Source organism: Myotis lucifugus, unplaced genomic scaffold, assembly GCF_000147115.1.
Source record: "Myotis lucifugus unplaced genomic scaffold, Myoluc2.0 scaffold_16, whole genome shotgun sequence".
Classification (NCBI taxonomy): domain Eukaryota; kingdom Metazoa; phylum Chordata; class Mammalia; order Chiroptera; family Vespertilionidae; genus Myotis; species Myotis lucifugus.
The window spans coordinates 15,150,687-15,175,493 of record NW_005871064.1 but is presented as its reverse complement, the minus strand read 5'-3'; the positions used below and the strand labels follow the sequence as shown (position 1 = coordinate 15,175,493).

General features: G+C 43.2%; 2 protein-coding genes across 2 annotated transcripts in view; both read right to left on the bottom strand.

Annotated features, from left to right (window-relative positions):
- Nucleotides 1–18,899, bottom strand: part of IFT52 (intraflagellar transport 52) — a 22,775-nt gene extending 3,876 nt beyond the window's left edge. The window contains exons 1-12 of the mRNA XM_023750804.1: nucleotides 18,751–18,899; nucleotides 15,727–15,851; nucleotides 15,008–15,095; nucleotides 12,703–12,832; nucleotides 12,330–12,405; nucleotides 10,901–10,972; nucleotides 9,226–9,352; nucleotides 7,815–7,901; nucleotides 6,259–6,327; nucleotides 2,598–2,752; nucleotides 1,264–1,351; nucleotides 564–578 (exon numbers count right to left, since the gene is read on the bottom strand). Coding sequence (XP_023606572.1) covers nucleotides 564–578; nucleotides 1,264–1,351; nucleotides 2,598–2,752; nucleotides 6,259–6,327; nucleotides 7,815–7,901; nucleotides 9,226–9,352; nucleotides 10,901–10,972; nucleotides 12,330–12,405; nucleotides 12,703–12,832; nucleotides 15,008–15,095; nucleotides 15,727–15,851; nucleotides 18,751–18,771 — 1,053 coding nt within the window. The 5' untranslated portion in view covers nucleotides 18,772–18,899. The remainder of the gene's footprint in view (nucleotides 1–563; nucleotides 579–1,263; nucleotides 1,352–2,597; nucleotides 2,753–6,258; nucleotides 6,328–7,814; nucleotides 7,902–9,225; nucleotides 9,353–10,900; nucleotides 10,973–12,329; nucleotides 12,406–12,702; nucleotides 12,833–15,007; nucleotides 15,096–15,726; nucleotides 15,852–18,750) is intronic.
- A 1,385-nt stretch (nucleotides 18,900–20,284) lies between these two features.
- The window catches only part of SGK2 (SGK2, serine/threonine kinase 2), an 18,119-nt gene continuing 13,596 nt past the window's right edge, over nucleotides 20,285–24,807 (bottom strand). The window contains exons 13-14 of the mRNA XM_023750891.1: nucleotides 23,255–23,451; nucleotides 20,285–20,706 (exon numbers count right to left, since the gene is read on the bottom strand). Coding sequence (XP_023606659.1) covers nucleotides 23,287–23,451 — 165 coding nt within the window. The 3' untranslated portion in view covers nucleotides 20,285–20,706; nucleotides 23,255–23,286. The remainder of the gene's footprint in view (nucleotides 20,707–23,254; nucleotides 23,452–24,807) is intronic.

Sequence of the window (24,807 nt, the reverse complement as noted above, 5' to 3'; positions counted from 1 at the left end):
CTAGCTGGATGGCGGTGGCGTAGCGTGTACGTCCTCTTGTGTCTGCTGCGTAAATACAATTGTGTTGCCTAGTTTTTCATCCACTCCTTCATCTCCATTCTAGATCGAAGCTGCTGGACTTTATATGATGTATGGATATAAAGCAATAGAGTCCGTATCAAGACCTTTCTCCCAATCCCCTCTTTTCCTATTCACTCACAGATCCCCCTCGAACATTCCCTAACCTATACCTATATCCCCTAAAAATTTACGTTGTCATCTCGGTGATAAAGGTCTCCAACTCTGAGAATCATATCCTCTGGAGGATATTGAAATACATTTATTCTTTGAATCACCACTAAAAATCTTTAGCGTTGGTCTTGCATGACATTATCCAAAGCCAACCTGGCAGTGATGAGGCGTAAGGGAAACGAGAGGCCAACTCAGCCTTCCCTGGGATGGACCACCCATCACCCCTTCCTGCCCTCCCCCATTAGACCAGATCAAGCAAGACGACAACCCACTGTAAACAGCCAAGCAGAGCCAGCTCTAACTACACCGCTAAACTGACCAAGCTGACGTACCAGCACCACTGATTCCTGTAAGGACACAAAGCTTAAGGCTTATTAGGCTCATGTGTGGTGAATTAGTGTAGGAAGTGCTGAACTTGGAGCCAAATTTTGTAGGTATGAACCAGTGGTGTGCTGATAAATGTTTATCAGCTCTCAGGAAGTGCTGAACTTGGAGCCAAATTTTGTAGGTATGAACCAGTGGTGTGCTGATAAATGTTTATCAGCTCTCAAAACAAAAGGCCTGATCTACAGCATTTGTGATTTTCTGTGATGTAAATACTTCCACATGGCCAAGCTGAGTAAATGCTGGACTGGAATGTTGGAAAATCACCTTTATGCACATGACTATGCCCTGGGCTGTCAGAACTGTGCTATGAATCTGAGTGCCTGTTGCCTAGAAAGCTGCAGCACAACACTTTTCCTCCTTTTTACCTCAAAATCCTCACATATGCCCTCCAACCCCACAAGATGAAAAATGTTTAACAGCAAAAAATGTCTATGCCCTTGATTTCTCCGTTGGGAACTATACCAAATAAAAGTCTCTGTAGAATGCTAGTAGATTTGGTTACTGTGCATGGTTAGAGCCAGAGAAATGATACTCCATGAGGAGCGGCACAAATAGCATAGGGAGGATCCACAGGAGGGCCCAGCTGCCAAGGGAAGGGCAAACAGTGGGCTTCTGTAGTGGGATCCCCCAAGCACACCCACTTACCGCTGGCTGAAGGGCAGGCAGCGGCGTCTCAAACTGAGGTTGGATGAGCTGGAGAGGTTCATGTTTCACGTTGAGCTGTTCATAAGCCCTGTGTTAACAATAAAGAAAAGCAGGATCAAGATGAGAGACAGTGTGCGGAGAACATCTATGATCGTGTGGTGCTCTCCATCAGATGGGCGGTTCAGCACTTCTGCAGAAAAAGTGTGTGTTCTTACACGTGATGCAATAATCCTTTCGTGACTCTCCTCTACAGCATCATCGAGTACGACTTCATTGAGAAGTGAAAGGGAAAGTTTTATATCAGGCTTCTCCTAGTAGGCTTTTCATTGTTACCCAATGAACACTGATTCTTTTAACTCACTGTTTCCTTGTTTGTTTTTTGTTTGTATTTTTAATAAGGCACCATGCTTTTTTTTTTTTCTTTTACTTGATTCTACAAGAGGGAAGGGAGAGGGAGAGAGAGATAGAAACATCAATAATTGAGTCATTTAATCGGCTGCCTCCTGCACACCCCACACTGGGGATCGAGTCTTGCAACCCTGGACATGTGCCCTGACTTGGAATCAAATCATGACCTCCTGGTTCAACAGGTCAACACTCAACCACTGAGCCATGCTGGCCAGGCCTTATTTGTACTCAAACAGTACTCAAATCTGAAGTCTGCATCTAGTAACTGAACAGATCTGTATGACATCCACATCTGTGTGCTCATTCACTCAACAAATACTTACTGAATGTGCAGGCAGTTTTAGTCACCAGGAGTATAGCAACAGTGAAAATAGATATTAAGAGCCTTGGCCGGCTCACTTGGTTGAGTGTCGTCCCATGCACTAAGAAGTCGCCAGTTCAATTCCAGTTGGTTAAGTCTCCGGAAGGCAACTGATCGATCTCTCACTCCTCATATATCATTTTTTTTTCCTCTCTCCTCTCTCCCTCTCTCTCCCATCACCCTCTCCTCTCTCTTCCCCGTCTCCCTCTCCCTCCCTCTCTCCCCCTCCTTCCCTCCACCTCTTCCTTTCCCTCTCTTTCTCAAATCAATAAATAAAAATAAATAAAACCAGGGAAGTTCGAGGAAAAACCAGAACAAGTTGATCACCCTAAAAGGCTGATACAGCACCTGAAACACAGTAAGGGCTAACAACGGCTAGCCGTTCCCTCTGCGTCAGCACCCCTACCCCAATGTCCCAGCCCTCTCTGTCAACCTCATCATAGACCTGAGAATGTGTTTTGCATACACATTTGTTGTGACCCTAACCTCCCTCCCCAGGCTCATGTTTTTAAACCAAACACTCAGAATGAAGTGCAGTGCAGCCCAGAGAGCCACAGGTACTGACTTGATGACCTTGGAGAGGGAGGTGACATCCAGCTGGTAAATGGACAGGTCAAAGAGGGTGGTGAAGTCCCGTGGGTTCTCATCACCCTCTTGGAGGCACACTCGAAGCATCTCTGACAGGGTGGCTGTGTCAGGCAGCATCATGTAGTCGGAAATCTGAAAGCCACAAGAGGGTTCCTTTCAGCAGGGTAGAAAGATTTTAATCTGTCAAGTCTCCAATGTCTCAGGTCTAAATCTGTAATATTTATAATCTCTTGCCAAGAGATTTCACCATTCCTGATCACTGACAACACCCTTAAATAAGCCACTCTGAGTCACTTCACTCAACCCCAATGCTGGCTAAATCCACCTCTCCAATTACACATGCTGGTATTCACGTCACTGGACACAGCTGGAGAAACCCACACCATGCTGACTGGTCTGCTTTTAATTTCATGATCACTGACCTTGAGTGCTCAGCAATCAATAATATTCCCCTAGTCCAGGGGTGGGGAACATCCAGCCCGCAGGCCATATAAAACCCGCAAAATCAGGCATTGGGGGTGAGTTCATTAAATGTTTGACCAAATACAGCAGGCTAATTTTTAAGTTGATAATTTTGTATGGCCCGTCAATGATGTCATAAATATCCAAATGGCCCTTGGCAGAAAACAGTTTCCCTACCCCTGCCCTAGTCCATTCACTTCCCATATTCCTACAGTTTCCTTTTGTCACTTCAACCATCTAAAGTGATTTTTCCTTTCTTAATGTTAGCCAATGACCTTATTTTCTACTTCAGTAAGAAAACAGGCAATCACAAAAGAAAGTCCACAAGCTTCCACTACATCTACCCACCCACCAGCATCTGGGCCATACACTTTGCTTTTTCTCCTGCTACATGTACAAACCCCTATGATCTCAGATCAGACAACCTCCCCCCCCGCCACCCCCCTGCATGGACACTAGACCCCAGCCCTTCTCACACCTAACCAAGGACATGCCTAATGATGACACATGCTGTGTGCTGGAAACAGTAAAAGACCAAGAAAACTTAAATGTCCATCAATGGGAGATTGGCAAAATATACTACATACAAACAATGAAAACACAGTCTTAAAAAACAGGACAAAACTAACAAAAGCTCTTTATGTATAAATATGGGAACATCTCCAAGACAGGTTGGTAATTTTGAAAAGTAATGTGCTATTAGTGTATATACACATTCGAGAAACTGCTAAGATTGCCATCACTGCAGATGGCAAAGAAGACTGTTTAAAGCAAAGAAGACTGTTTATTGCATATGCTTTTGAACTCCAAACTATGTGACTGTATTATCTACTCAAAAATTAATTTAAATTTAAATAAATGCATGCTGGCAACAAGAACTATTCCTTATGCCCTTTGAGCTGCATTTAGCCTTGATTCTAACAAGGCCAACTTGGTAACAGTTTGAAAATCGGTCCTCTGAAGCCACGCAACATACTGTCCCACATTCTCCAGCGCCAGCACTTGAGGAGCCACGCCTGAGCACTACAGAAATAAGTCAGGACAAACAGGCTCACTTTTCCCCTATATTCCAAGGGTCCAAGTCTCCCCCAATCCTCAAACTTTTTTGTAGACAAGAAACAAGGAAGGAGCATACAAGTAACTGCTCTTCTCCATAACACGGGTCTATTTTAGAAGCTCCAGCCCTCTAATGTGACAGTGGTTTAAGGTTAGAGGAGTAAAAGAGCCCAGCAATGGGCCCGGGAACCCCAAAGGTCCGAAGGCTGATTCTTGTCTCTGCACAGAGACCTGCTACAAACTCCTACTTCCGAAAAGCACCAAGGCCTTAAGTGTCCAGACAGAAACTTAAGAGTGCTCTCAGACCACTGGTTTTCATGACTTCCTGGCAGCTTTTGAGGTTAAAACTTGTTATGTAAATTTCTTCAACTATTTATCGAGCCACCATTTTATTTGATTAAATATTTGAAATTGAGCTATATTATCTGGGGTTGAAACCCATTTGGCTGTAACAAGATTTGACCGAAAATCATAGGGAAGTTCAGGTTCTCAGGATGTCTTACTTCGCAATGCTACTGGATCCAGCCTTTTACTTTCCGAAGCCTTCAAACTCGAAGGACAGTTTTCACCAGGCCTCACACCTGGAAGACACATTAACCTGCATGGTTTTAGAGGAAGGCTTCACGACACTATTCCTCTGGCTTCCTGTCGGCATGTCCCCTCAGAACCAGTCCAGTGTCACATGTGAATAACGGAGAAGAGACACGGGCTCCGCAATCAAGCTGACGTGGGCATTAATAATGGCCTAGCCAGGTACTAATCTCAGCGGGGAGCTTCAAGAATTTAGTTGCTTCAGTTTCCTCAGCTGGAAAACAGGAGTGACGGAAACTGAGCAGGAGCAAGGTGGCCGCCCAGAACGGGAGTGGATGCAGCATCTTGGGGCTGCGTCCCTTGACCTATGACCCTCTAACTAGGGTTGGCAGCTGCCAACGATCCATCCACTCAGAGTTGGGTCCTGTGAGATCTGAAAAGCGAATTCCTGGGTGCACCCCAATTCTTTTATCTTGGGGGCTTACATCACTTTTCAGGAGGAATCTAAGCTAACTAGCCATGCACTTACTGTTTCCATGTAAGGAAGTATCAGACATGGGGCTCTCCTGCTTCCTAACCCGAGTCAGCTCCTGGGGGCCATGTCCTCAGCTGAGGGTGGAGGCAATCGGGACGCATTTCTGACTGCCTTCTGCCCACTTCCACTCCACTCCACACCCAGGAACTCATTTTCCTGACATTTTGAGGTTAAGGCACAGAGAAGCAACTGTAGAATGAGTGGACTGAATCAGGAGACCTGGGCTTGGATCCTGGCTCCACACGTGCTTGAAATCTGAGCACACTGTAATCTTACAGAATTTTAGATTCTTCATCTATAAAATGAGTTTAACACCATCTACCTCCCAGGGCTATTTCGAGGCTTAGATCAGATGGTTTATGTGGAAGTATATGATATACAGTAATTACAAAAGTTAAAAACAATGTCTTGTAGAGATCTATAGCACCTTTCACACCTTCTAGTTTAACAAGTCTATTTACATCTATGAACTTAGGCCTCACAATCACACTGAGAGGCAAACATCACAGGTATTAGTGTCCCCTAAAAATAGAATGAAAAAAAGGACAAAATAACCTGCTGAAGGCCCAAGGACTGGTGGTGAAGCTATTGGTGCCCAGTCCAGTGCTGGTTTACCACTGGTCCTAAGACTGGTATTATTATAATACCTTTAGGACTTTTATTGCCAAAGGCCACAAAATCATAGTTTAAAACTTCAATTCAGATGATTCTTGTTTCTTTCATGAAAAAAATATTTTTATATCCTTCATATTTCTGAAAGAAGTATTTCTCTACAGATACTGATTTTGAAAATTTGAACCAGGCACCATATTTTAAAATTCCAATTATTATATACATATAGAGGCTCCCATGCCAATAAATTCTATAATTATGTAATTTGATTTACTATTTTTTTTTACAACACAGCCTTCATCTCCCCAACAAGCATCACTTCCTGCCATCTGTCTTACAGACAAGGTAAGAGATCTATTCCCTTCGTACTGTTAGAAGTGGTGCTGAGAAGGTGGACTCCATTTTCATTTAAAAGTCTTTTTAATGATTCACAACCTCCTACCTCTGGATCCTCAGCATCAATCTGGTTTAGATGAATGTCTTCTGTTGTAAGCCATTGGAAAACAACATCCTGTATTTAAAAAAAAATAAGCCAGAATTAAACACTTGGTTATCTGAGAAAGCCAAAGACAGGAATAGAGAATTCAATCAATAAAGAAAAATTAATAATAGGAAAAAGACTGAACCGGTGATTCAAATGAGAGTACCACCTTCCTCTTTGTGAAATCATATAAAAACTTAAGTTTTCCTCACTGTAATGCCACTTTTATTATCGGAAATTTATTGTTTATCTTAGGGCGTTCTATCCTCTAACCACAAGCCAGATTTGATAAAACGTGTTCTCAGTCCCAAAGCAATCCCTGTTTAACGTGCTGAAAGTCTGCACTTAAATCAGAGAATATACCTAGATCTCCCCAGACTGTCTAGTGACAATGGAACTTCATGTGGATCCCACAGAATCAAGCACTTAATTCATCTCCCAACACCTAGAGTCCTGAAGGCCTCAAGTCTCCAAAGCTGAAGGACTGCATTTCATTAGTGGAAAATGGGAGTTTCTTCCTCTGGGAAGTGTCACTGGAATCACATCAATGGACACCTGGGCACGCAGTCTGTCACCCTTCACAGGTCTCCTTCACACTATTCTGAAGCAGCTGCCATATCTGTACCTCATTCCCCACAACAATCAGTGACCCCTCCTAGCCCTGGATGATATGCTCAGTGGTGAGAGTGTTGGCCGTGCACTGAAGGGTCACAGGTTGGGTTCCTGGTCAAGGGTACATACCTGGGTTGCAGGTTCAATCCCTGGCCCCAGTCAGGGTGTGTGCTGGAGGCCCTGGCCCCAGTCAGGGTGTGTGCTGGAGGCAACCAATCAATGTCTCTCTCTCACATCAATGTTTCTCTCTCTCTCTCTCCCCTTCTCCCTCCCTCCCTTCCTCTCTCTCTAAACATCATGGAAAAAATATCTTCACATGAGGATTAACAAAATAAATAACTACCCCTCCTAAATACTGCTTGTGCCTGCTAGCCCCCTCACCTCATTCAGGACCTCCCTTCAGGTCCTTTCTCCTCTTACCTGGCTGACTCCACCAGCCTCAGAACTGGCCCCAGGCTGCCTCCTCCTTTCCACTTTCCATATGCCTTACCGAGGGGTCTTTCTAAAACTCAGATCTGACTATACTCAAGGCTGCTCAACACCTTGCAAGGGCGCCTGAGGCTTTCTGCAGAAAGTTCAAGCTCCTGAACTTTGTACATGAGACCCTGACTGGGCCTGTTCCCAACCACTTCCCCAGATCGGCTCCCACTCTACGTTGGCATGCTTAGAAACACTCGCCGCTTCCTTCTGGATTTCCTTCTTGGTCTCTCACGCTCTCTCTCTCTCATACTGCATTATACAGTCTCAAAGCAGAGACTATGCCTGACTCAACCTCGTATTGCATGGCACAAAATGGACTCTGAACAGCTGGTTTTAAAAGAAAAGATGAATTGGTATTTTTTTTTAATGACATGAAAATCATATTTATACGTTATACGTTAATGTGATGAAAGGGAAAAGCTCACCATGATTTTGCTATTTTCTTCTTTATCTAAATATTGGTCACTAAACATGTGACATGAGCCAAGCACCGCCAGCTTCCCACCTTGGTTCTGCAAATGACAAAGCAGCATCAGACATTAGGATCCCAAAATGTACTGCATGCACCCTAGTTTCCAAACACCTATCAACAGAATTATGTAAGCAACTGTTTTGTATATAAGTAAGTGCCATTTCTCATCAGGATTTCAACAGTCTAGAAATATCAACTATGATAATAACCACATTCCAATCTGCTTCTCATTTTAGACGCTTATATTGGACTTTAACAAAAAAAACTGTGAATTGGTTCTTTAGCATTTCCCACTGTTATCTTATAAAGATCATAACCTCAAAGAAAAAAAAAGATAAATCCAAAGAGAGTTCAAGACGTTTTCAAGTAACAAAAATAGTATTAGTTAACTAAGATCCAAACTAGAAAACTAAGCCATGAGCATGAAAAATTCACAACAGAAATGAAAAAATTTCAATATTAATAATTTTAAACAAATCAAAATAAAGTATTTTTGACTATTAGATTAATAAATATGTCAATGCCGAGACCGGTTTGGTGATCAGGTTTCAGTTCTTTCACACAATGTTGCTAAAATTGTCAATATATGCAACAAAGCAGTCTGAAATATACAAAAACACATCCCCGGTAGATGTGCAGGAGGCAGCTGATTGATGTTTCTCTCTCATCGATGTTTCTAACTTTCTATCTCTTCCTTCCTCTCTGTAAAAAATCAATAAAATATATTTTTTAAAAAAATAAATAAATAAAAAATAAATAAATATGTCAATATGACTAAAAACAGTGTTGATCAGGTTTCAGTTCTTTCACACAATGTTGCTAAAATTGTCAATATATGCAACAAAGCAGTCTGAAATATACAAAAACTTATGCACTATTTTACAGTTATAATCACAAAAAAATTAGAAATAAACCCATTTGCCCTGGCCGGGTAGCTCAGTTGGTTAGAGTGTTGTCCCAATACAACAAGGTTGCGGGTTCATAATCCCTGGTTGGGGCACATACAGGAGGCAACCAATCAATGTTTCTCTCTCACATTGATGTTTCTCTCTTTCTCTCTCTCTTTCAAAAAAAATCAATAAGCATATCCTCAGGTGAGGCTAAAAAAAATTTTTTTTTCATTAAAAAGAAGTTATCATAGAGATAGCCTCATGCTATAGTGGAAAGCTTTGGATTTAGAATGATAAAAGCTTGCTCCATCAATTATCCCCCTAAGTAAAGTGTAGATCATTGAAATGCCACTTTGCAGGACTGTTGAGCAGACCAATGAGAAAATACTGTATATGAAATCCCTCTAGAAACAGTAGTTTTTACTACTTCAATAATAAAAGAACATATCCACTCCTGTCTAGGAAAGGCTGTACCTTGGAGTGATAGAAAGCCAGAATGGGTCTGTTCAGTGGAAAACAGACAGAACCCGTGGACAGAACAGCAACTGCTGGTTTCATGACACTCAATGTGGCACCAAAAGGATATACAAAGGTGAGAGCCCTGTAAAACATTAAAGAAACATTCCAACTTTAAAAAATAATGAATAAAAACTTTGTGAAGATAATTTCAGCCTGGCCAGCGTGGCTCAGTGGTTGATCATTACCTATGAACTAGGAGGCAGTCACAGTTCAGTTCCTGGTCAGGGCACATGCCTGGGCTGCAGGTTCAATCCCCAATAGGGGCCATGCAGAAGGTAGCCAATCAATGATTCTCTCTCATCATTGATGTTTCTATCTCTCTCCCTCTCTCCCTTCCTCTCTGAAATTAATAAAAATATATTTTTAGATAATTTCAGTGTTTCTTCAGTAATTCATCCTCAAACACAAAATATCCTCTAAGCTTTGATTTGTTAACACAAAAATTAATATAATTCTAGCTGCCAGGTTAATAAAGCACATTAAGAAATATGAATGTAAATTTACAATTTACAATAATGTGCAAATGACTGTAACTAGAAGAACTAAAGTAGCCCCTGTGGAGGGGGAGGAAGAGGGAGCCTCATCTAAGAACTGAACCGAGTTCCACATGAGCCTGCTCTGTACAACAGCGTCGCAGAGGTAAACATTTCCCTCTCCCTGACAGATCTGACGGGTGCTCTCTCTAAGAATGACTGTCCAGCATTAGAAGAGTGTGCTACCAATTGAGCGCTTACATGAACAGAGCATGCATCTACCCCCACTAAACACTTCTACACAGACTGTCCTAACAGGGACTTAGGGTATCTCAAGTGAATCAGTCTGACTTGGGCAACGTACTCATGGAAATGGAATGGGGTGGAGGGGGGAAAGGAGGATGCAGATCCTGGGGTAAGGCCAACCAATATAGAAGGGGCAGGGTTTTACTGAAAGAAAGCTGGAGCTCTGCAAAGGTAGTTGTTTGAAGGAAGTGCTCTCAGAATGAAGAAAAGCAGCAATGTTAAAACCAAAGCATAAAGTTAGAAACTTGGGGGCTTGAGGGGCATGAGGAGTCTCCTATTAAGAGTTTAATTTATGCCCTGTTAGTTGGAGTGTCGTCCCATACACCAAAAGGTTACAGGTTTGATTCTGGGTCAGGGTACATATCTAGTTTGTTGTGAGGATTAAATGAGATAATATATGCCTGTCACATAGCAAGTCCTTCATAAATTAGATATTATTAAAGCAAAATATTATAAATTACCTATATGTTCTATAATAAGAGATTAGACAAGTTCAGATAAATCCAATTTTATCTAGTCATTAAAAATTTTTATGTATGAAAAAACATCTAGAAATCTAAATACCATACTGTTAAGACACATTATCTTTGGCATAGATTTACAGTAAAGGACTTCTATTTTGTTTCAGAAGAATTCTTTTTTTCTTTTTTACAAATTCCTTTAGTATTATACTGGCTTCTGCTTTTTTAAAAATATATATTCCATATTATCTTGTATTAGTTTCAGGTGAACAGCATAGTGTTTGGACAATCATATAATTTGAACCATTCAAAAAGCTCTTCATTTTGAAAAAGAAAACTCTGTAGAATGACAAAGGCGTCACCTTCAGGTGCCTCAGAAAACACACTCACTGGGCATTGTTTCCACTGCTCTCCTCATCAATGATTCCAGGCACAGCCTTCCCTGCAGCTCGGCTAATCTCCCTTGAAGAAAAATATGAAAACAATTTAGGAATTTCACCCTCCATTCAGCAGTAGCATAAACTAGATGTGAGGACTTTGCAGAGTTGTTCAAGACACAATTCTTAATAACTAAAGGCATACACCCATTACACACCTATACCTCTTTTGGGAAACTTGCAAAAGTTAACATTGAAGTATAAGGATCAGTTCCTGTTTCTTGAGACCCGAGGGAGGGCTCCATATACTAAACCCACATTCTAGACTAGCATTCTAGACTCTGTATCATCAGAGCCGGCAGAGTACCTGCCACGTAACAAGTTCAAGTGTGGAATCATTTTGCATATAGGGAAAAGCTCACAGCGGGACCTGATGTTGTTCCCCTCAGGCATTCATTTCCCACTTCCCTAAAGCCCCTAATTTATGTTTTTAGAGACAATGGATCACAAAAAACTGACTTCATCCCGGGCTCCAGGGCTGGAGAACATGAGTTAGCTATGCCATCAGGACATAGCTATGCCCTCTGCCACAGTGACCAGCCTGGATGTGCATGTGGCCTAGGCCAGCTCAAACAGGGCAAATGCCAGGACTACTCTTGATGGGAATGCTGGAGCTCAGGCACAGCTCTTTCCCCAGATGGTGTGGCGAGTGGAGCTGAATCTGAGAACTGTTAAAACTTCAGCCCACACACTCAGGAGAGCAGATCCAACAGACTCGCAGAGAAATGGAATTGGAACCCTGAAGACATGTATTTTCTGTTAATCCATATCCAAAATTTGCCTATTTCTGAGCTTTTCAATTGCATGAAACAATAGTCTCTTTAGTGTTTAATCCCATTTGAATAGGGTTTTCTGTTGCTTGCAACTGAATGTATTCTACTGACAAAAAGGGTGCTCTAGTCGGTGTTTCTCAGTGGTTAGTGTGTCGCCCCCTCTCACTGAAGGGTTGGGGATTCGATTCCAGGTCAAGGGTTCGCTCCCCGCCTCTGGTTGGGGCGAGTGCAGTAGGCAACCAGTCAATGTGTCTCTCTCACATCAATGTTTCTCTCTCCCTCCCTCCCTTCCTCTTTCCCTTCTACTCTCTCTGAAAAGCATGGAAAAAGTATCCTCAGGTGAGGATTAATAAAAATAAACAAATGAATAAACAAAATAAAAACTGACAAAGGGTGAATGTTTAGTAAGGTTTCAAAAGATGGGAGGAATATAAATTGATGGATGAGAAGTAATACAGTAAATAAATTATGATACAATAAAATGAAATAAAACAAAAGGGAAAGAGAAAAAAGGGCCAGTGAAATGAATGTGGGAAAGAGATGAGGGAAGATTCATGTAGGAAAGATGAGAGTCATTTATAAAGGCATTTCTGTTTTCAACATGCTTACCTATTCAAGACTCCATTGGAAACTAGAGCTTCTTTAGGATGGAAATACTTATAATATACATTTCTAACCACAGCATCTTTAAGGGGAAAAGACAGGAAGGCACATTCAGATTAGAAGTAAGTTTGATATTACTAGTAAAGATGCTTAAAACTTTGACCTGGAAGGGATCCTGAAACTCTGTTCCATTCCCTCTCACTTTATAAACAGAGGAAGCCCAGACCCAGAAGGTTCAGACTGCCAGTGAGGCCAGAATGCTGGACCATGTACCCTCACAGCCCAGGGGTTTTTCCATTGTACTATTCGGCCCAGGGGGTTGCAACTGGAATAATAAATAGGAAATGACTGCCTCTATTAAATTAATAATAATAATTACCATTATTAACCATGATTCCATATTCTTCAAGGAGAAAGTTAATATTGGTGTCAAATCTGGATTCCCCACCCTCTCCTAGCATCACAAGGATATCTCCACCGCCGTCAAGGTATTTCTTCAGGACCTCAAACTACACAAAGGAAAAAAACAATCTGTGAATATACCCAAAAAACTTTGGTCCACAATTCTATGAATAAGATCCTAACTACCTGAAAAATAAACACTTCAAATCTATAAGGCACCTAAATATAAATGTATATAATATAAAATTTACTTTCCTCATAGGATTTCCAAGCTTGTCTTTAAACATAAAGCTCAAAAATACTCAAACTAAAGTGACATTTTCCAAGTTGACAAGCAAACTAAAAGTGGGAAACTATTAGCTAAAGGAAGCTCACCGGTCTCTCACTCAGCAATAACCCTGGTTTCTACTTATTAGATGCCAATTGCACCTACCCGCTCCCGACAACCCAAAATGTCTCAGATATTGCCAAATGTCCCCAGGCACTGGTCGCTGACCCTCTCTCTGGATACTCTCACTTTCCTGAGGCTGCTTGCTCCTTGGCAAGGACCTGGTCACTGCTCTCTGTCTTCCCTAGGTGGAGAAGGGAGGTGGTGGGGGAGAAAATATACTGGAGTTAGGCCAAAGCCCAACAAATAAAGTTATTCTTTTGCAGGCCATTACCAGCTGCGTAACCATCTCCCCCAGGGTCTCACTGGGAAGGGTAGCTGGTCACCTCCATATTCCCAATGGTAATTCCTACTCCTCTCAATTCACCTGATGAAGCAGTTACCTCTTCATGCCCTTCCTGGATGAGGTGGCCTTGTAATCAGGTTGAGAAAAAAAGGACAACAGAAATGCTCCCCTGTGGACTCCTCTCTGGCCCCACCCAATATAAGAACAGGAGACTTGGTCTGCCTCAGACTAAGGACCACACTGGCCCCACCCTAGCTTCACCTCCCTGCTCCCCACAGCCCTCCCTGGGCACCAAGGCACTTTTCCAAGTCCCTGTGGGAAAGGCTCTTGCTGTGTTGTGGTTTTTTTGGTTTTTTTAGTTGTGGTAAAATACATATAAGATTTACCACCTTAACCATTTTATTTTTTTAAAATATATTTTATTGATATTTTACAGAGAGGAAGGGAGAGGGATAGAGAGTTAGAAACATTGATGAGAGAGAAACATCGATCAGCTGCTTCCTGCACACCTCCTACTGGTGATGTGCCCACAACCAAGGTACATGCCCTTGACCGGAATCGAACCTGGGACCCTTGAGTCCGCAGGCTGACGGTCTATCCACTGAGCCAAACCAGTCAGGGCCATCTTAACCATTTTAAATGTACAGTTCCGTAGTATTAAATATATTCACATTGCTGTGCATCCAATCTACAGAACTCTTCATCTCACAAAATTAAAACTCTACATCCATTAAACAGCAACTCCACACTTCCCTCCCCCATACCCCCACCACTGACAACTAGCATTGTAATTTTCTCTCTATGAATCTGACTACTCTAGATACATCACATAAATGGAATCATAAAGTATTTGTCTTTTCGTGTCTGGCTTATTTCACTTAGCATAACATTCTCAATATTCATTCATGTTGTAGCATGTATCAGAATTGCCTTCATTTTTAAGGCTGAATAATAAATCATTGTATGTATAGACCACATTTTGTTTATTCATCTGTTGGTAGACACTTGGGTTGCTTCCACCTTTTGGCTAGTGTGCATTATATAAACATGGGTGTGCAAGTAACTAACTCTTTGAGATCCTGCTTTCAGTTCTTTTGGATATATGTATATCCAGAAGTATGACTGCTGGATCATAGGATAATTCTATTTTTAATTTTGAGGAACCACCATACTTTTTCCATACTGTTTGAGGCTGCACCGTTTTACATTTTCACCAACAGTGCACAAGGGTTCCAATTTCTCTACATCTTTGCCAACACTTGTTATTTGTGTTCTGGGTTTTACATTTATCATTCTTTGTCTATTCCATGAAATAAAATAATTTAAAATGGAATTTTCCTACTTTCAAAGCAAAAATATGGCAAAGAAGTGTGACTAATATTTAATGAGCCTACAGTACGTGTCTGCCACTTTTTGTGCATTATCTCATTTAACCATCACAACTCGATCAAAAAAGAGATGACGTTAGTACCTGAAGGCAACACAGTAAGTGGTAAATAAGAGTTTAAATCCAGAATTTCAGAGCCCGGCTCCTAACCATTTCATTATATTTCTTCTTTATAAATATATTTATTTTATTTTATTATTTTTTTAAAGGGTATTTCTTACCTCAGCTGCAGTAAATTTTTCCCTTGGCCCAGCTGTAATCCACAGTTTCACACCAATTAACTTCTCAGATGTGATTTCATCTTTTAAGCTACAAATATGATTTTAAAAGCAAGTGTTAGATCCATAATTAAACCATTTATGTCATTTTAGCCTCTAGATTTTATGGACCCAGGGGCCACCGAGGCCTGGAAATAACGGGATTTAGAGGTGGCACTCCAGCCTCCCCCACAGTGAGAATCTCCGCTACGAGCTGGCACCAGAGCCATCGGCCTCTGCTCAGATGCTTCTTCTAAGCCACATTAAACTGCCAGAGCAGAAAGAACCCTCCCACTGCTAATGCAATCACATCTACCATTAGCTTGTATGACTACATATCCTACCCACTAAGAAAAACAACACACCCCAAAAAGAGAAAGATTTTCATTTTTCCTTTCTCTAAATTGATGTATAACCTAAGTTAAAATATGGAGAACACCTCTAACCTCTTAAAAAGTTGTATATGTATAATTAGAATAATTTTTTGTGTGATTTGGGGGATAACTTAATAATATGCTAACTGCCAATTTTCAAGAGATGATTTAATAATTTATTTACTTCTGAATGATCCTTAAATTGAGCTCTTCCCACCTAAACAATCTGGCCTATATAAGAAAATGAAAAACTTCAGTTTTAGCAGCAGGCTATTATTATTTGAAAGGGAAAACAATCCACAAGATCACCTCTGAATCTTCCAATTGCTCCGAAGTCTCTTCTGCATCGATTTATAGCCATTGTTGGTGGTAAATAGTTCCTTTTTGTATGCATTGAAAAGAATGGTGCTCCGAAGCTCCTTCTCCATGGTTACCTATGGAAAAAAGAAGGGATCAGAAAAAGAAAAACAATAACCAACAGTCCAAAAGAAAGACCCCAAAAGAAACAAAGGCATCTACTTCTTCTAATTTAATGAGAAAGGGTAGGAAGCTGCAACATACCTATGAAATCTCTGCAATTCTCAAAGGTTGAGAGTGAAACGCATAGCTGCAGAAACCTACGGCCAACCCTGGTGACCTCATGTCTCTTGCCTTGGCCTTCCCACCAGCTGACTCACATGGCCCTGCCCTGCCCTGCCCTCACCCTATCCCTGTGGGAGACCATGATTCCTTACTGCTCACTACTGTTAACTATAAGGTATAGTCTTATTTTTCCTTTCCTTTTTTTTTACATTAAGTTTATTGGGGTGACATTGGTCAACATGGAGGTATAGTCTTCTACATTCTTTTTATACATTCATAACTTGTAGTTTTATTTATAAAATAGGATTTTATCATATGCACTATTTTACAACACTCTTTTTTCACTTAACTCTGTATTTTTTCACATCTTTCCATGTTGGTACTTAGGGATCTTTTTTAAAAAAAAACACACACACAACTGCACAGTATTCCATTTTATAGATATACCATAATTAAACTAGTTATATACAAATTGACATTTCCCTCCCAAAATTTTGCTAGTAAAACAATATTACCAATCACCTTTGAACATGATGCTTTTGTGCACTTTCCATATTTGTAGAATAAATTCCTACCTATTGAATGGCTAAGTAAAGTGCCCTACCAAAATTTGTGACTTTTACTTCCACTAATACTAATACTATTTCTAATCCTTTTTATCTCTTCTAATAAGATAGGCACCCCATTTAGTTTTAATTAGCACTTTAAAATTAGTGAGATGGCCATCTTTTACTGTTTATACTGGCCACTTGTATTTCTTCTGATTTCCTTGTGCATATATTCTCCTTATTTTTCTGTTGGGTTTAATATTTTTCTAACTGATCATTAAACAAATACTTTCACAAATTTGTCTTTAAACATAGCTTATAGGAAGGAGCTTTCTTTGTTTTATTTGGTGAAATTTTGCAGGCCATACAGAAGGTTTAAATTTTAGAGTCAAAAGTATTAATCTTTTCCTTTCTTGCTTCTGAATTGCATGACCTAATTAGAAGAATTTTTGCCATGCTAAAGTTATGAATGCACCCGACAATGCTTTCTTCCCATACTTACATGTCATTTTAAAAAATGTAAATGCTGAGACCATGGCTGGGTAGCTCAATTGGTTAGAACATCCCCCCCGATATGCCAAAATTGTGTTTAGATCTCCAGTAAGGGCACATACAAGCAACCAATGAATGCATAAATAAGTGGAACAACAAATCAATCTCTCTCCCTTCTTCTCTCTCTAAAATCAATCAATAAAAAAAAAATGGTCCATTTGGAATTTATTTCGATGAAAATAAATTGTGACTTTTTACTAGAAAGCTGCCCGACACCTATCGAACTTCTCAATGCTGATTTTTAAAAATATATATTTTTATTGATTTCAGAGAGGAAGGGAGAGGGAGAGAGAAATAGAAACATCAATGATGAGAGAGAATCATTGATCAGCTGCCTCCCACACACCCCCTACTGGGGATTGAGCCCGCAACCCCGGCATGTGCCCTTGACCAGAATCGAACCTGGGACCTTTCAGTCCGCAGACTGATGCTCTATCCACTGAGCCAAACCAGCTAGGGCTTGATGCTGATTTAAAACATCACCTTTACTATACAATAAATCACTATAAATATCTGGATCTTATTCTGAATTCTATACATTCTACCTGCCTGTGGTTCCTGCTCAGTTCCATACTATTTTAATTACTACAGCTTTATAATCCTTCCTATATAATAAAAGGCTAATATGCAAATCAACCAAATGGTGGAATGACTGGTTGCTATGACATGCACTGACCACTAGGGGCAGAGGCTCAATGCAGGAGCTGCCCCCTGGTGGTCAGTGCACTCCCACAGGGGGAACAGAAGCCCTGAGCCAGGCTCATGGCTGGCAAGCACAGTGGCTGTGGCGGGAGCCTCTCCCCCCTCCATGGCAGTGCTAAGGATGTCAGTAGGACATAGCTGAGGGCTCCTAGGCTGGGAGAGGGCACAGGACCGGCTGAGAGGAACCCCCCTCCCCCACCAGTGCATGAATCTGGTGCACTGAGCCTCTAGTTATGTTATAATTTCTGGTGATACTGGAGAGCTAATCCCCCTTATTACTTTTTTTTAAATTTTCGGTTTTTACACACACCTTATTACTCTTAATTTTTAGATTTTCCTGGCTAGTCTCACATATTTACTTTTACAGTTTAACTCTAAAATCATTTTGTCAGATTTTTTAAATGCCCCCATGAACCCACCACAGCTATCTTTTCCTGTTTCATTCCATCCCTGTGCATGCTTGGTTTTTGTGTGTATATACAACATCGTACTCTGCTTTCTCCAGCTTCCCACAGGAAAAGTCTTCGTGATTAGGTTAATGGTTGCATGGCTATGTCATAATGAACTGAACCACCGCCCTCATGGGGATCTTTTCAATTCCGTGCCAGCACAGATACCACTGGAATTTACATATTTCTACCTCTGCCATTATTTTTGTTGCAGGGCAGATTCCGAAGAGCGGGATTCCTAGGAAAAGGGGACGGGGCCAATATGTTACGAGTTCTTGTCCAACGCTTTCACACTCTGCAGGACCACTGAAAACCCGCGCGGCCGGAAGCGATGGAGACTCGAGCCCAGTCCAGGGTCGGGGATTCAGGCCTACATCGTGCCCAGTTTACTTTACGCCAGGGGGCCTCTATTTTCCATAAGACCGGCCCCGGGCCCCTGAGGACAGCGCCAGGCCGCCCCAACGCCCCGGCTGGCCCGTCACGGTCGGAGCTCTCCTTACCTGAGGCCCGGTGACCACCATCTTCACCTGACGCCGCCCAGCATCCCGCCGCCAGGTATCCAAGGCCTCTTAGCAACGGCGGAGGCCGAGCGGCGCGCTGGGAAGGCGTGGACCGGGCGTGGGCGTACCTCGGAGCCACGTGATGACGACAGAACGGAAGACGCCGGTGGTGGTAGGGGCGGGACTTATATGGGACTGTACCATTATGTTGGATGGGGTTAAATCCAGACAGAACGTGGATTGATTTTAGGCCAAAGATAAACCGATTTAATTGTGTCCTTAGTATCAAGTCTTATTAAAGGCTGGCATAAATGGCAGGTCCCAAGAGCCTGAACTTCGCTCGACCCCGAGGATGAAGAATAGTGAAGACTTCCGGTCCGGGGTGCGGGTGAGCAACGCCCCAGACCGATCCCCAGAGCGCAGGCGCCAAGGGGCAGGGGGCGGGGCTTAGCGGCGGAGACCTGGAGAAGGCGGCCGGTCGCCGGGAGCGCCGGGCCTGGGACTTGCAGCGCGATGCGCGTGGGTTTGGGCTCCCAGGGAGGTCAGGGACGACTTCCCGGAGGAGCGTTTAGTGGTGAGAAGGGTGACATGAGATCGTTCTTTCTCTTTGATTTGTCCTGCCACGTTGAGCACCACGTAACAGACCCAGGATATGGCGATGAACCCGCCGTCTCGGCGTCTCCCAGCGAGGAGTTAGACCTGGTCAGATCTTAGAAAAAAGTGAAAACAAACTGTCTTGAGGGAGCTGCGAGGGGCCGGAGCTGGGCCGAAAGGCGCCCCCGATGAGCAGCGATATGAAAGGAGAGGGATACTCATTAAGGCGAGGGCTGGGAAGAGCGTTCCGGCAGGAGCTGCTCATGCGAAAGAGCCGTCGCCCTGAGAGCGCGCAGGTGCCAGCAAACGGCCTCCCTGCGCCCAGGGGAGCGCCCTGGACGTGCGGACCTTGGTGCAGTGCCACCGCCTCGCGGGCCAACCCAGGGAGAGCAGACTGCGGGCAGTTTCTATTTGAATTTATGTTTGTTAGAATCTTCAGCCTGTGCAGAGTGGTAGGAGTGTAGGGATCTTAAAACAAAACTCGTGCTGCCTTTTCACAACTACTGTCATTGCCAAGTTCAAAAGTGGAGGAGGGTGATTCGGCATTGTCTTCCCGGGGATGCTGTATTCTGGTGCAAAATTGGGTGACTACAGTCTTCGGTGAGGGATACAAATGGAATTCATGTGTTTCCTCTGCAGGGAGTAGGCGGTGCCACTTGAGTGTTGGTACCCTTCTGCTTGATGTAGAGTCAGTGTTTGCTAGAAGAACAAGAGTACCTGTCCAGAGCGCTTCTCCCACTGTTGGAAGTTGTGGAAAGAGCAAAGGTCTTAGAATCAGCTGCCACCAAGTTTCATTCCTGGTTGTGCCTTGTACCAGCTGGGTGACCCTGGGCAAGTTGCTTAATCTCTCTGAGCAACTGTTCCTTATTTATAAAAGGAAGTTTAATTTCTAAGTGCTGGCTTACTGTGAGGATTGTAGATAATGCAGGTAACACTCAGAATGTGCTCAATAAACATAGGCATAGCATGATCAATATCATATCATAGTTTTTCTTCATTTTTATTTTCTATCCTGAAATTTTTATGATCTTAGAGTCTTAGAACAGAGAGAGTCATTATGGGTTTCCTAATCCATAGCAGATTGTGTACGTTTGGCAGTACCAGCATGTTTCGGACAATTAGAATCTTGAATTTTGCTCTGGGGAGTTGGGGGAATTTGGGCCCCTCCCTCATGTTCCACATTTGTCAATTAACAGACACTATTAAGATAGGAATCAAATCAGACTTTCAGAATTCTCAGTGCAGGCCAAAGGGTGACAACAGATCTTGCTGACCCAGCTTTGGTCTCCAGTGTCAGTGTCATTGTGTATTTTCCATGGTCTTCTGCTTCATCCCCTATAGTTCCTGGGGCAGGGGACTGCCCTGGAAAAATGGGAGAGAGTGGAACTTAAGAGGAAAAGGCAATAAAAATCACAGCACACAGTGATGTTAAGACAGCCCCTCTCTTTCCCACAAACCAAAAAAGATAATACCACCCTGAAGGAGGTGATGAATCACAGGTTTGTGAAAAGGAAACCCCTTTCCACTGAAATAAAGCAGCATGATCTGTAGGGAGCGGCTATAAGGTTAAGCCTCAGACTGACCTGTTGGCAAAGCCACAAACAAGTCCCAGCTTAGAGGGCACAGCCCTCTTAGCATAATTAGGCTTGACCTTAAGACACACCCTAGATCAGTGGTTCTCAACCTTCCTGATGCCGCGACCCTTTAATACAGTTCCTCATGTTGTGGTGACCCCCAACCATAAAATTATTTTCGTTGCTACTTCATAACTGTCATTTTGCTACTGTTATGAATCGTAATGTAAATACCTGATATGCAGGATGTATTTTCATTGTTACAAATTGAACATAATTAAAGCATAGTGATTAATCACAAAAACAATATGTAATTATATATGTGTTTTCCGATGGTCTTAGGCGACCCCTGTGAAAGGGTCGTTCGACCCCCAAAGGGGCTGCGACCCACAGGTTGAGAACCGCTGCCCTAGATCTATCTGGGAAGCTAACAGGCTGTGGGAGGTGCAGCAAGTGCTGCCAAAACAAGTGAAATGCATAAGAACATTGTAACTATGGTGACCACTACCTTGTTTACTTCCGGCTATAAAATAAAGCATCAACTTGCCTGCCTCTGGATCTCTCTCTGTGACCTCAGCCAGTCACAGGAGATCCACCTAGACCCAGCTTATTCTCTTTGTCTTTTCTAAATCCTTCCCTGTCTTCCCCCCCTCCCCCAAGGCTCACCGAACCCTTGGCTGTGCTGGCCCAGCACAATGATCCATCTACAAGTGCAGGGTGTTCTGAGTTCATGAGGTTATGTGCTCAGGTTCTGTCCAGAATTACCTTGAGAAATGACTAATCTTGAATACATGGAGCTCCCTAGGTGGCTGGGAAGCTCTGCACCAGCCTCCAGCCCTGCCCAAGGCCTGGGCTCCCCATGGCCTTAGAACTAACTGCCAAACATACAGGGGCAGGTGAGGTGGAGCACAGCATGAACTTGGCAGCCAGGCTCAGACCATGAGCCTCCAGTTCAATGTCTCATCTTCACCCCATTTCCCACCACCTAGTTTTTTCTGATTAATTCCAGATTTGGTTTTCATTAGAGGTTTTGATGGCCATTCTGTTGGACCTAACGGCGAGAGGCAGACGAGCACAAAGGTTACACGTGGGAGCCCTTGAGTCAGCTTACGTGGCTCTATGTCCCAGCTCAGACCCTTACTAACTATGTGACCAGCTAGGGAACAACTCTGACCCTGCTTCTTCCTTGGTAAAAGGGGACAGTAATAGTTCCTACCTTGGCGTTGTTTGGATAAAAACGGATAATAGACTTGAAAGAGTCTAGCACAGAAACTAGTTCAGCGTAGGCTGCTGTTCTGAAGCTGATTTGGGCCAATTCAGCCAAAAAAAGAGGGTGTTAAGAGGATCAGAAGCTCTCAAGATTATTCGAAAGCTAGAGGTCGAGACTCAAGGCTTCCCAGGAATGACAGGAATGACATCTCAGATTGATATGAAGAAACTGGCGCTGCTGCCACTGAGTCCCAACTGCTCCAATGTACAGTGTTGCCACTTCTACACCAGGAACTCAGCTTTGTGGGTGCTGTCACCACAGCTACCACATGAAAGAGAGCACCTGTCTCTTCTTTGAGTCAAAATCTGGCACAAGTATCCCTGGGCCACACGCCTGGCCTAGCTGCAGGGGAGGCTGCAAAAGTCACTTTCTAGAATCTCAGCTATTGTAAATGGAGGTTATGGCCCCTCATCCAGACTCACAAAGTAGGAGATCCCCTGAATATAGGAAGGGGTTCAGAGGCCACGCAGACAAGCCTGATAACAAGTGTCTAATACCCACAACAAAGAGATACCATCAACACAGGAAAATAAGAGGATGTTGGGTGATACCCTAAAGGCTTGTCACATCTCGGTCATTTTATACTTGGAAATCAAAATCTAAATACCAAGAGGCCTTCTGGTTACTTACGCAATGTTTCCCCTCCTCAGTGTCAAAATCCTGTGTTATTAGACGTGATAATGTGCCAGTGATAAGTCACATATCCCAGCCTCCATGACAGGTAGGCATGGGTGGCTAGTGAGCAGAAGCCATTGGTTGGGGCTTCTGAGAAATTCTGTAAAAGTGTCCTTCTGCTCTTCTCTCCTCCCCTCCTTTTTTCCCTACTCAGAACACAAAAGCCATGGCTAGAGCTCCAGTAACCACCTTATGATAACGTAGCAACTGATATTGAAGCCATTTGCCAAGGATGGCAGAACAAAATACAGAAAGCCTCTGAGTATCTGATGACCTGTTGTCCCAGGCCTGGACCACCTAACACAATTCTTTATGTGCTGGGAAAAATGGTCTTATTTGAGCCATTGGTGCTTTGAGTCTCTGTTCCTAGCAGCTGAAGGTAATTCCTTACAGGTACCAGCTGTCTTCAGAGGTACTTGTCTCCTAGCAATCCAAGACGGCATCATCCTCGGGCACATAGGAAAATCCCAGGAATGCACTGGAGGCCCCGGAGCTGCTGGCCACAGTGTCGGGAGTGCAGCCAATGGACTTTGACACGGCTTCCTGGGTGAACTCTGGGTCGAAGTGTTTCAAGTCAGCAGGTCCTTCCTATGAATAAATAAATGCCAATGACGAGAAGGGAACACTGGGGTCAGAGCTGCCAAAGGAACCCACAAACCCTGAAAGGGATGTTAGGCCTCCCCTCTGAGTGCCTTCTGGACACCCCTACTTAACTGTCACCATGCATTTACATTAGTTATTTTTTTAAATATGTTTTTATTGATTTTAGGGAGAGGGAGAGAGAGAGAAAAAAACGTCAGATAGGCTGCCTCCTGCATACTCCTATTGGGGATCAAGCCCACAACCTGGGCATGTGCCCTGACAGGGAATCAAACCATGACCTTCTGGTTCATGAGTCGATGCTCAACCACTGAGCAACACTGGCTGGGCTACATTAGTTATTTTATTCCACGAGGTCCAATAACCACTTATCAATTCCTCTAACCCCCTAGCACCCTCCCTGCCCGCTACACAATAACCCCAAGACAAGTCTAGTCAACATATACTTACTGAATGCCTACCAGGCACTGTTCATGGCTCTGGGAATACAGGAGAACAAAATAGACTGGGGCCCTGCTTTCACAGAGCTTATATTATGCAGAGGGTAGGAGGATGAATAATTAGCATCTACACAAACGGATAATTTTGGGTGTTAATAGATCTTATAAAAAATATAACTTAGGGTAATATAGTAGAGAGTGACTGGGCTGCTTTAGCTGTTTTGTGTGAGGGACATTGTAAAAATGGTCACAAATTCTCCATCCCCACCCAGAGGTGGAGTCTCTTTCCCCATCCCTTTAATATGAGTTAGCCATGTGACTTGCTTAGGCCAATGGGACGTTACCAAATGGGATGCAATCAGAGGCTTGAAAAACACACACTGGGAGTTCTCTCTTGCTGCATTTGGAACCCTAAAGGCCATGTGATCCAGCCCAGGCCATCGTGCTGGAGTCTGAGAGGCCTCATGAAGGAGAACCCAGTTGCCCCAGCTGCCAGCCAACTGCCAGGCATGTGAGTGAGGCAAGCCTAGATCATCAACTGCCAGCTGACCTGCTAGCTGGCTGCTATCATGAGAGAGCACAGTAGAGTCAGCTGGCCTGGCCCAGGCCAAAGAAACTACCCAACCAGCCCATAGAATCAGAATGAAATAAAAAATTGTTTTAAGCCACATAGTTAGTGGGTGGCTTGTTGCGCAGCAAGAGCTAACAATACAGCCTCCCTGTGGAGGAGGCACAGTCTGTGGAGAAGACTGAGCCACCTGGGTTTTATGAAGTGAGCAAGTGGAAAGGTCTGTAGATCCACTCTAGCATGCAAGCCTTAGCCTGTAGAACCAAAGAGACCGTGGCTCCCAGCTTCTCAAAAAGGCCACAGGACACAGTGGTACTAGCTCAGGACTTAGCATCC